Source organism: Ursus maritimus, unplaced genomic scaffold (genome assembly GCF_017311325.1).
Source record: "Ursus maritimus isolate PB19 unplaced genomic scaffold, ASM1731132v1 scaffold_11, whole genome shotgun sequence".
In the NCBI taxonomy this organism is placed as follows: domain Eukaryota; kingdom Metazoa; phylum Chordata; class Mammalia; order Carnivora; family Ursidae; genus Ursus; species Ursus maritimus.
Window position 1 is genome coordinate 14,993,094 of NW_024423453.1, and position 13,845 is coordinate 15,006,938.

At 39.1% G+C, this 13,845-nt stretch overlaps 1 protein-coding gene and 1 long non-coding RNA gene across 2 annotated transcripts in view; both read right to left on the reverse strand.

Moving 5' to 3' along the window:
• The window catches only part of QRFPR (pyroglutamylated RFamide peptide receptor), a 37,833-nt gene extending 32,415 nt beyond the window's left edge, over positions 1-5,418 (reverse strand). The window contains exon 1 of the mRNA XM_008689480.2: positions 5,079-5,418. Within this exon, the coding sequence (XP_008687702.2) occupies positions 5,079-5,418 (340 nt within the window). The remainder of the gene's footprint in view (positions 1-5,078) is intronic.
• A 5,550-nt stretch (positions 5,419-10,968) lies between these two features.
• Positions 10,969-13,845, reverse strand: part of LOC103661793 — a 209,658-nt gene continuing 206,781 nt past the window's right edge. Inside the window, exon 3 of the long non-coding RNA XR_568268.2 lies at positions 10,969-11,479. This is a non-coding gene — a long non-coding RNA (uncharacterized LOC103661793). The remainder of the gene's footprint in view (positions 11,480-13,845) is intronic.

Consider the following 13,845-nt stretch of genomic DNA (forward strand, 5'->3'; position numbering starts at 1 on the left):
CCCCCCCCCCCCCGTTCCCCATCACCCTCCCTGTGCTTTCTCCACAGAGCATGCTGGAACTCTGACAACAAAATCCCCTGCCTTCTCCATTTTTTTCTTTGAGTGCCACCTTCTCCGTCTTGCTCTAACTGAAACCTGACAATTCCATAAGGACAAAGCTTTCTCTACACCTTTAATATCCCAGTGCACAGAGCAGATACCCAGAGAATGCTGAATACAAAAATGACTCAGGGTATTAATGATAATAGTTCAGACCCTGGGCAGAGAGATAAGGTAGGGTGAGAGAATGCTGGATGCTAATAAGATATCTATGTGTAAATGCCTCGTCTCAGATCAGGGGGATTACAGCTTCAGATAATTAGAGACTGATTTCAGAATTACCAGCAAAGAAAGGAGAGTCCTGATTGGAGCTTCTATGCAGAAATGGAGGATGAAAAAGGTGCCTGCACGCTAAGCTTCACTGGACACACACTCAAGAACTAAGAGGAATTACAAGAACCATCAATGGGCAGAATATAAAGGAGACAGACATAAAGAAAACAAAATAAGAAGGAAAAGAGCAGCTTATGAAACCTAGAGAAGAGAGAAAAGTGTTCTGGAACACTGAAATCTATTGGGCAGAATTTAGTTGAGAAAAACAAAACATATTCAGACAGTGAATTTGGAGGAACATGTAGATATTTCAAAAAAAGAGACTAAAGGAGGAGGAAAAAAAGAGACAAAATGAGGAAGAACAGACTGCAGATAAGGAGACGTACATTCCATGGCCCCAAGAGTACAATGGGCAATTTCACTGCTAGAGTTTGAACAAAGAGGTTGGTGAGCAGAATGCACACAGAACTTCCAAGGTCTGACTCCTTTTTTTTTAAATTTTTTATTATGTTATGTTAGTCACCATACAGTACGTCCTTAGTCCTAATTGTTATGACAACATAACACCATCATCATATTAGTGATTTTAAAAAAGCCATAAGTAAATGCTATTTACTATTCTTGTGGGAAGAGAATCGCCACTCCTGGTAGGTCTGTGTTGAATGTTCTGGGGAGTAGGGTGGGAGTAAAACAACTGGTAGATCAAAGAGTGTTGGCATTAGGATGCTAATGCCAGACATATACGAGAATTGCACATACACTTGCCTCAATGCTGACCAACACTTAGATGCTGAATTTAGATCTTCTTTTAAATTGAGTGTAACTCACATAAATAAACTAATGTTCATGGATATGTTTCTTTGCACCTATCATGTATGGTGCCATCACTGTACCAAAGGAAACTCAAAGTCTTTGCTCAGTGATGTGCTGGAAAACAACTGAATGGTTAGTTTTATTTCTCCAAAAAGACTTAATTTGTAGCTGCTGATATCCACAGTGTAAATACTCCCATCATGACTGATTTCAAGTCAATAACATGACGTCTCTGAATGGGGAATAGGGTAGAGATGTGCACAATGGTCTCTGTAAGTCACTGCAAGCTGGTTGCAGAGAGTCAGATGTAATTAATTTGGACTGGGGCTGGCACAGAACACTTTTAAAGCCCCTCAGGAGGTTCTCTGGGCAGCCAGTCTGAGAATCATTACTTATAGTGGTGCTTCTTAAATTTTCATGTGCACATGAATCACTTGGGGATCTTGTCCAAATGCAGGCTTTGACTCAGTAGGTAACGTTCATCCCTAGCAAGGGAGATAAGTGGACTAAAAAAAAGGAGAAGAAAACAGTCATTTATAGCCCTACCTTTGTCAGAAATGTTTGAGAGGGAGGCTTTGAACAAAAGTCACAAACTGGAGGTCCATGAATTACTTGTGGCCAAACCCACAGAGAGGTTTTCTTTCACCCAATTGCATTTTTCTTTTTAAATTTGAACAAAATGCCAAGATCATAAAATTCCAAAATTCCATTTCTCCAGCTTCTCTGGGAAAAAAAAAAAGATGGACAATAACAGCAACCACAAAAGAATCTGACAATTCAAGGCACACAGCCCTGCCTGCAGGGGTCCTGCCCCCTTTAGGGGAGGTACTGAGACTTCCTCCTGCCACTGTTGCCTCCTAGTGGTTCCACTGCTTCGTTTATATTTCCTCCTTCACCCTGAACTAATTTGAGGGGTATTCATATTTTAGGTTTAGCATAGCTGATACTGTTTCCTCTCCAGTTCCACTATCCTACCTTTCTGTCTCATTTCTCACCATTCCTCACATATAAACTAAATTCTTGAAGTGGCTGACACAGTGTTCTTGGAATTCATCACCTTCTTTCTTTCCTCCAAACTTTGGATTGACCCCCGTTCTAGAACATACTCCATCCTTCTTTCTCTGCTGGAAACAATGTGAATCATTCTTCAATATGTAGCTCAAAAGTCCCCTCTTTGGGGAAGCCTTCCTGACTTCTGTGTTCCCACAGCAGAGTGGATCCTCTTCTATTAAATCCTATATTTGCTCATTTGGGGATATTTCCTATTTTTGGAGGCCCAAAAAGGAATTAGATAAGCTTTATTCTTTTTTTTTTTTTTTTGGTATTACCAAGGTAGAATGTTTTGCCTTAAAGAAAATACTCAATAGCTTTATGAAATAATAAACTGTGAATTACTTTTGAACCATTAGATTATACTCCCTTGAAAGCTCTTTTGTTAATTTATCAAGGGAGTTTTGTAATTATTATCCTGTCCTATAAAGGACAAGTTAATTCTGTTTGCATCTCTATCTCCAGAAACTCTGCAAACTTGTTCCTCTTCCCTGAACTTCAATTTTGGTGTTACTTACTGGATTTATAAGAATATTTATTCTATAAATCTAGTCCTGGATAAACATAAGCCACCTAAAATTAAATACTCCTTAATAGAATTAATACCTTATACTTTCATGGAATGATCAGTTTTTTCAAAGCACTTTTACTAATACACATCATCCTCACTCTAACCTAGAATGCATACACAAAGCATTACCCCTTTTCAGCATTTAGAAGCTAAAGTGAAATGTCCTCCATGAACTAGGAAACAAGGAAAACAGAAAGTTTAAGAAAAACTTTTGCACGACCCACCGAAGTCCTTGGGAAGGAAGACCTACTCTGTAGTCTTCCCCAGGCATGATTTCCCAACGTGCCTAAGGGCTAAACATCTGCCTCATTCCACTTCCAAGCTTCAAGAATTCCTAATATTTTATCAAAAAGCTGAGGCCCACATGTGTTAAATTAACATGAATTAGAGCCAAAGTAGGAACCCAAATTTTCGCATTCCCAGTATAACGTCCCACTTTTCCTAATTATGTTCACCTTAACAAACAGAGCTATAATCATCCAGCAATACATATATGCTTCATAAATCTGCCTTCACATGTAGAAATGAAAACTCCTGTGCCCTTTTCTCAAAAAAACTAAGGTTATAGGATGATCATAAGTTTACCCATTAATTTTATGAGGTTAGTTGCAGGGGACAACTTTAAAATGCCCAGGTACAATGATTTCATGAGTGCATAAGAAAGGCTATAGGCCATAAGTCAGTTTGCAACTTCCTGCATTACCTGTCACTCTCGCGTCAATGCTACGTTCTCTAATGGTTAGTGCATTTTTGGAAATATTTACTTTGTAGATGAGATGGGAATCAAAGATTTTAGCCTTTTGATCCACTAAAGATAAATCCAATGTAAATCAATGGGGAAAAAAATGCCAGGGAAAGAAATTGAAGATCTCAAATTATTAATGGTAGTATAAAAGAAACTCTCCCTGAGATTTAAAGTAAGTAGCCAAGGAGTGGGACTGACAGGGCTTGAAGGCATAATGATCCATTTCTCTCACATTCTCTCTGTATTTGCAGCCACTTTCTAAGAATTTTGACATGGTTTCAAGAATGCACCCCTCCATGACAATGGGAGTGCAACCAGTCCTTCATCCCGGAGAGACACATCATTAAACAGTGGTGACAACAGAAGGCACTGCTGCTTATGGACTAGAAGATGCTCTGTAGCCATGTGTCTGGAAAGACTGGCTCACCTGGGGAAGGGTGGTGTCTGTCTTTTCTCAACCTCCATACACTGCTCCCAGCTCAATGACTCTGAATGGCTTCTCTGCCATTTTCACTCCCCTTTTAAGGAAGAGAAGGAATCAATGTCTCCTTTATCAATCAGGAAGGGGATATGTTTTCTGTGTTACTTCTCCCTGCTTGACTCTGTTAATCCAGTCCGAAAAAAATGACTAATCCAAGATTTTTCCCCTGCAAATATATGTGTGTATACACACACACACATGTAATATATATAAATATATTTATATACACACACATATATATAATACATAATACATTATAATACCCCTGCAAATGTATTATATATATGTGTGTGTGTCTGTGTGTGTGTATAGTTTTAAGTCCCTATATAAATTGGATCTACAAATACCCACAAATACCTGTTTGGAAGCCACAGAGGCAACTGTGGAGTGAGCCTGGAGGATAGGAGGATGAGCGTATATCGGTATTTATATGATTTGAAATATTTTTATCTTACTTTTATAAAAAAAAATAGAAAAAATCCTGGTAATTATGGGAAAAGGAGCTAAAATAACTGGTGAGCTGTGCGACTCCCCAGCTCACTGCCCTGTACCTTTCCTAGCATTTTCCTGTGTCTTTTTTATTACGTTCAGTTAACCAGCATATAGTACATCGTTAGTTTTGATGTAGTGTTCAATGATTCATTAGTTGAGTATCACACCCAGTGCTCATCACAACACGTGCCTTCCTTAATACCCCCTCCTCCAACCCCCCTCTCTTCTGTAACCCTCAGTTTGGTTCCCGGAGTCCAAAGTGTCTCATGGTTTGTCTCCCTCTCCGATTTCTTCCCATTCAGTTTTCCCTCCCTTCCCCTGTGGTCCTCCGGGCAATGCACAGAAACCTATCTTTGTTTTTAAGCGACGGGGAGAAGAAACGTTGGACCGAATCAAGTAGCAAAAAACTTCTCTCCAAGTGAGCACAGATGAGGAACTTCTAAGAAAGAGCTCTGGATTCATTTGGTAGAGAGAGAAATGTAAGGAACAGAGGGGCGGGGAGAGTCCCGTGGAAGGCTGGGGGATTAAGAAAGAAAGTGCGGACGCGGACTCACCCCCCAGCCAGGTGTCAGAGATGTTCTGGAGCATGGTGACCGGAATGCAGAAGAAGGCGATGAGCAGGTCGCTGAGCGCCAAGGAGCAGATGAAGATGTTGGTGACGGTGCGCATGGCTTTGCTGCGAGTCACCACGTACACCACCAGCCCGTTGCCAAAGAGTGCTAGGGCAAAGATGAGCACGCCGGTGAGCACTAAGGCCAGCTTGGCGCGCCCCGGCAGCTCCGGGGTGTAGACCAGGGGCCGCAGACCGTACCGCGCTATGAACTGCTCGCGCGTCAGGTTGTGGTCCCGTAGCAGCCGGGAGAATTGCTCCCGGGTGATGTTGAGAGACTGCATGTCGCGTGCTCCTCGAGCATCAGTCACCGTTCGCTACCGCGGGGCCATCCACCGCCCCCGGCGCGCACGCGACGCGGCAGGGCGGGGGCTGCGAGGAGACCGGGTCCGCGGCCGCTTTCCACCCTCGGAGGGCAGGACAGCCTCTGCTCCGGACTCCGGCGTGCTGCAGAACTCCCGGCTGCACCCTAGGAGGTTCGGGAGAAGGAAAACAGGGCGGGGTCAAACCCACAAGCAAGAGGTGGGAAGCCAAACCTGGGAGAAGATCCGGTTACCAAAAATGTTCGCAGTTCAAAGAAAGTTCTCTTGCTCTTCTCCAAGGTGAGGTGTTGGGGCGGTCGGGATGCTGGAGCGTCGCTCAGGAGTCCCAGCGCTGCGGGCTCCCCAGCCTTCTGCAGCACTCACCGCACCGGCTCCAGGAGCCGCGGAGGGTGGGGCTGGACCTCTGCTGTGCGCCACTCCCCTCCCAGCTTCAGTAGCGCGGACGCCTCCTCCCACACCCTCAGGGCCTGGGAAACACCTCTTTGGCTCCCCACATTCTGGGGCCCAGCGACTTTCTTCTGCCCTAGGTCATGTTTCTACGTAAAATCCAGTATTGGGGTTTCTACAGTCTCAGGGCGGCTTCTCCTCTGACGAAGTAATGTGGGCCTCAGCTACCCAACGCAAAATAGGATTATTTTAATTATTTTTCTGCATTTTCAAAAATAATTACAGCACACAGAAAATTGCAAGGATAGTACAGAGAGGTGTCATGTATCCTTCATCTAGTTTCTCCCATTGATTACATCTTACTTAATTATGGTACAATACAAAACCAGGAATCTGACATAGGTACACTGTGTGTGTAGTCTGTCATTTTATCCCAAGTGTAAATCCCTGTAACCATCACCAAAACCAAGATAGAAAACTATTGTATCACCACAATGATCTCCATTCTGCTACCTCTTGTAGTCCTACCAAACCCCACCACCCACCCCAGCCCTGAAGCCCTGGGATTAAATGCTTACATTAGAAAAGAAGAAAAGTTGCAAGGAAGTAAATTAAGCTTCCATCTCAAGAAACTGGAAAAAGATCAGCAAAATAAACTGAAAGCAAGTAAAGGAAAGAAAATAATAAGGGTAAGAGCAGGTATCAATGAGACTGAAAATAGAAATATAAAAAAGAAAATTAATGAAACAATGAGCTCGTCCTTTGTAAATATCAATGAGATTACCAAACTTCTAACAAGACTGACAAAGAAAAAAGAGAGAAGACAAAAATTACCAATATCAGAAATAAAACACAGGTTATCATTCCTCATCCTGAAAACATCAAAAAGATAATAAGAAAATACTATTTATACACATAAATTTAATAAAATTTATCAATTCATCATTACTAATCTGTTCTCCATCTCTATACTTTTGGACAAAAGGTTATATAAACAGAATCACACATTATAATACATTTTGATATTGGTTGTTTTTTTTTCCCCCCACTCAAGCCTAATGCTATTCAGATCCACCCAATCCAATAGTGCAGAGTTTAAGAGCTTCCAAGTTACTGATCACAAGAAGGTACTGGGAGGATAACACTCCTGGCAAAGAATGGAAGCTCTGAGCTCCTTAGCTCATAGCTTGCCCTATGCATCTCTTCCATCCGGATATTCATATGCATTCTTGATAATATTTTTTATAATAAACCAGGAAATATAAGTGGTGCCCTGAGTCCTATGAGCCATTCTAGCGAATTCTCAAAGCCAAGGAGGGGGCAATGGGATTCCTGATGTACAGGTGGTAGGTAAGAAATACAAGTGACAACCTGAGACTTTCAATTCGCATCTGAAATGGTGTGTGTGTTTGGGGGGGGGGGTGTCTTGTGTAATTAAACCCTTAAATTATATGATCTGACACTATCTCTAGGAAGATAGTGTCAGAATTGAATTAAATTGCAGGACACCCAGCTGGTGTCAGACAATTGCATGATGTGTGGAAACACACACACCTGCTATCAGAAGTGTGCAGAAGGTAATAGTGTGAGTGTAAAGGAAAGATGTAGAGAAGTGCATTTTTCCTTTACAGGTATCCAGGTAGGTAATATTGGCTTCATAGGATGAATTGGGAAGTGTTCATTTCTTTTCTATTTTCTGGAAGAGACTGTGTAGCATTGGTATTAATTATTCATTAGAAGTTTGATAGAATTCTTAAATGAAGTCATTAGGGTCTAAAGATTTCTTTTTTAGGATTTTTCAAATATGAATTTATTTACCTTAATAGTATAGGGACGTTCAAATTATTTCATATTAAGTTGTAGTAGTTTGTGGGTTTTTGATGAAATGATAAATTTTTAAAAATTTATGTGTATAAGTTTAGTAGTATTTTCTTGTTGTCCTTTTGATGTTTTCAGGATGAGGAATGATAACCTGTGTTTTATTTCTGATATTGGTAATTTTTGTCTTCTTTCTTTTCTTTGTCAGTCTTGTTAGAAGTTTGGTAATCTTACTGATATTTACAGAGGACCAGCTCATTGTTTCATTAATTTTCTTTTTTTATATTTCTATTTTCAATCTCATCGATACCTGCTCCTACCCTTATTTTCTTTCCTCTACTTGCTTTCAGTTTATTTTGATCTTTTTCCAGTTTCTTGAGATGGAAGCTTAATTTACTTCCTTGCAACTTTTCTTCTTTTCTAATGTAAGCATTTGGTGCCATAAATTTCCCTATCAGCATTGCTTTAATTGTCTCCCATATGTTTTTATATGTTATATTTTCATTTTCACTCAACATATTTCTTAATGTTCTTTAAGATTTCTTTTACGACCCATGAATTATTTAGAAGCCTGTTTGACTTCAAGTGTTTGAAGATTGTCCTGTTATCTTTCTTTTTTTTCTAGTTTTATATCATTGTGGTCAGAGAAGATATTTTGTGTGATTACAATTATTTTTTTAAAGATTTTATTCATTTATTTTAGAGAGAAAGAGTGTGTGAATGGGCCGAGGCACATAGGGAGAGAATCTCAAGCTGACTCTGTGCTGAGCATGGAGCCCAAGGTGGGATTCAATCTCATGACCCCAAGATCATGACTTGAGCCCACATCAAGGGTCAGAAGTGGGGGGTGCCTGGGTGGCTCAGTCAGTTGGGTGTTCAGCTCAGGTCATGGTCCTGGAGACCTGGGATGGAGCCACATGTCCAGCTCTCTGCTCAGCAGGGAGTCTGCTTCTCCCTCTCCCTCTGCTCCTTTCCCCTGCTCATGCTCTCTCTCTCTCTCTCAAATAAATAAATAAACAAATAAATAAATAAATAAATAAATAATCTTAAAAAAAAAAAAGAGAGAAGCTCAACGAACTGAGCCACCCAGGCACCCCATGTATGACTACAATTCTTCTATACTTATTGAGGCCTTTTTCTGCTCCAAGGTATGATCTATCTTGGTGTACATTCAAAGGGCATTTGAAAAGAGTATGTATTCTGGTGTGTTAGATGGAGTGCTGTATAAACATTGATTAGATCTTTTTGACTGATGGTGTGGTTGAGTTCTTCCATTTCCTTGCTTAATTTCTCTCTTTTTATTCTATCAATTGTTGAGAGAGGGTTTCCAACCATAACTGTGGATATGTTGATTTTTCATATCTGTTCTATTAGTGTTTATTTTACACATATTGTACTTCTGTGGCTTGCTGAATATACACTTAAGACTAATATGTCTTTTTGATGCCTTGACACTCTTATCATTATATTATAACCCTGTCCATCCCAGATTATTATCTTTGCTCTGAAGTTTATTTTATATCATAGTAATATAACCATTCCTGCTTTTTTTTTTATTAATGTTCTCATGCCATGTCTTTGTCCATCCTTGTACTTTCAACCTACTTATGTTATCATATTTATATTGAGGTTCTTTAGACAGTCTGCCTTTGGGTCATTTTTTAATCCACTCTGCCAATCTCTTTCATTGGTGTATTTAGACCATTTACATTTAATGCAATTATTTATATGTTAAGATTCAAGTTAGCCATTTTATTTTTGTTGTTGTTTTCTCTTTGTTTTTACTATTATTAATTTTTATAATTTCTATTTCCTCCCTGTGTGTTATATGAACATTTTGAAGACTTCATTTAGATCTCTCTATAGTATTTTTGAGTATATCTCTTTATATGTCTTTTTTCTATGACTGTTTAGATGACATATTATATGTACATAACTCATCATAGTCTAACGTGTCAACATTTACCCATTTGAGTCAAGTATAGAAACCTTACTTCCGGGGCGCCTGGGTGGCGCGGTCGTTAAGCATCTGCCTTCGGCTCAGGGTGTGATCCCAGCATTCTGGGATCGAGCCCCACATCAGGCTCCTCTGCTAGGAGCCTGCTTCTTCCACTCCCACTCCCCCTGCCTGTGTTCCCTCTCTCGCTGGCTGTCTCTGCCTGTCAAATAAATAAAGTCTTTAAAAAAAAAAAAAAGAAACCTTACTTCCTTTTATGTCCCTTTATCCTTCCCCAAATATAATCGTCTCAAGTATTGCTTCTACATAAATCTAGAACCACATTAGTCAGCATTCTAATTTTAGCTTCAACTATCAAAAGTAATTTAGGAAACTCTAGAGAAGAAAATCTATTGTATTTACTCATATTTTTCCTCCTTCTACTGCTCTCTTTTTCTCATTGGTATTACCAGATCCCTTTTCTTATCCTTACCTTTCTTTATGGAAGATATCCTTAACCACTCTTTTCAGGTAGGTCTGCTGGCAATTAATTCTCTTAGTTCTTCCTTTGTCTGAGAATGTATTGATTTCTCATTCATTCCTGAGGGATATTTTTACTGGTTATAGAATTTTGAATTGATAGTGAGGTTTTTGTTGTTGTTGTTGTTGTTGTTGTTGTTGCTGTTATTGTTGTGTTTTTTGCTTAGCTTTCTCTTGTTTTATTCAGCATTGACAAAGCCTTTGCCACTTCCTTCTGTCATCTATAGTTTCTGGCAAAATTCACTATTTTCAAATTGTTTTTCCCTATAGGTAAGGTGTCATTTCTCTCTCACTAGTCTCCAGACTTATTCATTGTCTTTAGTTTTCAGAAGTTTTTTTATGATGTCTCAATGTTGATTTCTTTGGACTTTTTTATTTGGATTTTGCAGAGCTTCTTGAATCTGTGAGTTTATGTCTTTTGCCATATTGGAGGAATTTTCAATCGCTATTCTTCACATTTTTTTCAACCCTGCCATCTTTCTCCTCTCCTTCTGGGACTTAGATGACATGAAAGCTAAATCTTTTGTTATAATCCCACAGGTTCCTGAAGTTCTGTTTGTTTTTTTTTCTTTTCTTTTCTATATCTTTTTTTTTTTTTTGGCCTGTTTTCTCTGTTATTCAGATTGGATAATTTCTACACTTCTATCTTAAAGTTCATTGATTCTTTCCTCTTCCCCTTCTATTCTGGTATTGAGCCCATTTACTCAATTTTGCCTTTTGGTTATGGTATTATTTTTGGTTCCAAAGTTTCCATTTGGTTTTTCTTTGTGTCTTCTATTTCATTACTGAAAGTTTTTCTTTTTTTTTTCCTTTTGTTTGCTTAAAATTTGTTTATAATTGCTTGTTGAAGCATTTTTATGATGGCTGCTTTAAAATTCTTTTTTTTTTTAAAGATTTTATTTTTAAGCAATCTCTACATCCAAAATGGGACTGAACTCAGAAACTCGAGATCAAGAATTGCATGCACTACTGACTGAACCAGCCAGGTGCCCCTAAAATTCTTATCAGATAATTCTAACATCCCTGACATCTCAGTGTTCATGTCAATCTTCCTGTACTAAGTTGAAATGTTGCTGGTTATTGATATAATGAGTATTTTTTCCTTAAAACTGGAAATTGGAGGTATTATGTTATGAGACTCTGAATCTAATTTAATTCTCTTTTTGTTGACATCACTAACACCTCTCCATCAGGGAAGAGAAGATACCCCTGCATTACTGCCAGGCAGGGGTGGAAGTCCAGAAATGCAAGAATTTATAAATTTGCTTTGGAGCACTCACCTGTCCATTTTGCAACAGAAGTTTTGACAATTCAAGGTGATTTCTCCAGACACTGAGAAAGCTGTAATGACATTTTGTGGAAAGTTATTTTAATTATATCCATCTTTCCTCCCCCCTCACCACCACTGCCTTCCAGTCTTTAACATTCAAATAATAATATAAGTATTATAATGTACACTTATTGCTATGGACTGACTTGTTCCTCCCCACTCTCACTCCCCCCAAATGTGACTATATTTGGAGATAGGATATTTAGAGGTAATTAGGTTAGATGAGGTCCTAAGGATAAGGCCCTAATACAATAGAACTAGTGGTCTTACAAGAGGAGAAAAAGAGTGATCTCTCTCTATATATGTATGCATTCACTGAAACTATGTGAACACACAGAGAGCAGTGTTCATTCCTTATACTGTGTGGACATATGTTACTCTGGACAGTGGTAGTGCTGACTTGGCTGCCTCAGCCCCAGGTTTATGCAGTGTTCTTCAAAACAGGTGAAGGGGTATTAGAGAATCAGAGAAGTGTGAAAAGGAAAGATTAACTCTCCCAGTAGTTCCTGGGATTTATTGAAAAGCCCCGTAGAGAATTTTAATCAGAATAATATATGATTGATGTTAGAGTTGAATTGGAGCTAAGTTTCAAACTCTGTTTTCTTTCCTTTATTAATATTGCACAAGTCTTATCTGCACCTCTTCAACCCTCACTCCACATCCTCTCAACCCACTCCATCTCAGCCATTCACTTCCAGTCCCCATCCAAGTGAAATTATCTTTATTAAGGCAGCCCAAGTCTGATCTCATAGGGCATTCCCAGTATTCCTGACCTTCTCCTTTATCCTAACCCCGCAAACTCTTTGTGGTCCAGTTGATCAGATCTCTGCTTACTGCTAGAAAACTGTAAAAAGTAAATTAATATTTATTCCTCTATTCTGTAACTTTTTTGGATGTCTGTAGTATACAGGGCACTGCACTCATCATTGAGAGTAGTGTGGTAAAGAAAAAGACCCAACCTCTATTCTTAAGAGCCCACTCCTGATGGGCAGAGCATTGTAGGCAACACACAGGGGCATAAAATATAGCCACCCTACCGGCAGCTCATAGTCTAGTTCACAGGTCAGCAAACTACAGCCCAGGCTGAACATGGTTTACTACTTGCTTTTGTATAGCCCATTAACACAGAATGGTTTTTACATTTTCAAATGATTGAAAAACAATCGTAAGAAGAACATATTTCATGATAGTAAACGGTATGAAGTTTAAATTTTAATGTCTATAAAAATAAAAAAGTTTAACTGAAATATAACCATGCTCATTATTTACATATTGTCTATGGCTGCTTTCATGTTATAATGGAAGAACTGCATATTTGCAACAGAGACTGTATGGCCCTCAAAGCAGAAAATATTTATAAATCGACCCTTTGTAGAAAAAGTTTGCCAACCCCTGATCTTCTTAAAGAGGGGGGATGGACATAAATATGCATAGCCCAAAGCAAGGTGGTAAAAGCCACACCCATACACAGAAAAGACATGTTCTAGAAATTCAAGCAAGGCAGATTCATAAATGCTGCATAGAGAAAGCAGAGTATGACTTGGGCCTAGAAGAAAAGGTAGAGATGGAAAAAGACCACTCATTTCACACTGAGGGAACAGCCTCCCCAAAGGCACTGAGGAAGAAATGATTATGCTAGAGATAGGGAATGTTGAGAAATATAAAGCAGGGAATGTAGCGTTGGCTTCTGATACCCATGACTAGAATATAGCAGTGAAAAGTGTCCCTTTAAAAAACAAACAAAAAAACAAACAAAAACACCTGCTGACCAAGCGAAGGGGAAGTATTGAAGAGCTCTCTCCCCTTTAGGGTAGGAAGTGCAACAGAAAGTAATTGGATAAATGTAAAAGAAGGGGCAGGCAATACTTTTATGGGAATGTTCTAGAGTTTATTTTACCATACAGAGGGCGTAATAATCAAGTCTTTCTTAGAAAAGATTACAAAATTGTCATTAACTAGATATTGGCTAAAGGTATAAGTAGTCTAAAAGCATAATATATAGTAAATGTTTTCTTCACCTGGTTGAGCATTTTGTTACTCAGAAGGAAGAGGAATCTGGAGGAACTGGTATTCTGTTCTTAATTCTGGCCAATGTGGAAAGAGTTGATGGTGATGTGGGAGTGAAAGAAAGCTTGCTGAGAAGATTGCTGTTGTCAACTTCAAGTATGAGGTGAGGTAGGACATTCTACATACAGTCAGATGGGAATTCTAAGTTTCCAGAACCCAGTTAATGATGTTTAGAAAGGTCCATATGGTCTCTTGGTCTGAATTTTTAAAATAGAAACTGGTGAAGGAGAGCTGAGCAGCTCCACAATTTAAATTTCTCACAACATAGTAACAAAGTATCACAATGAAAAAAAAACAACAACAAAAAAAA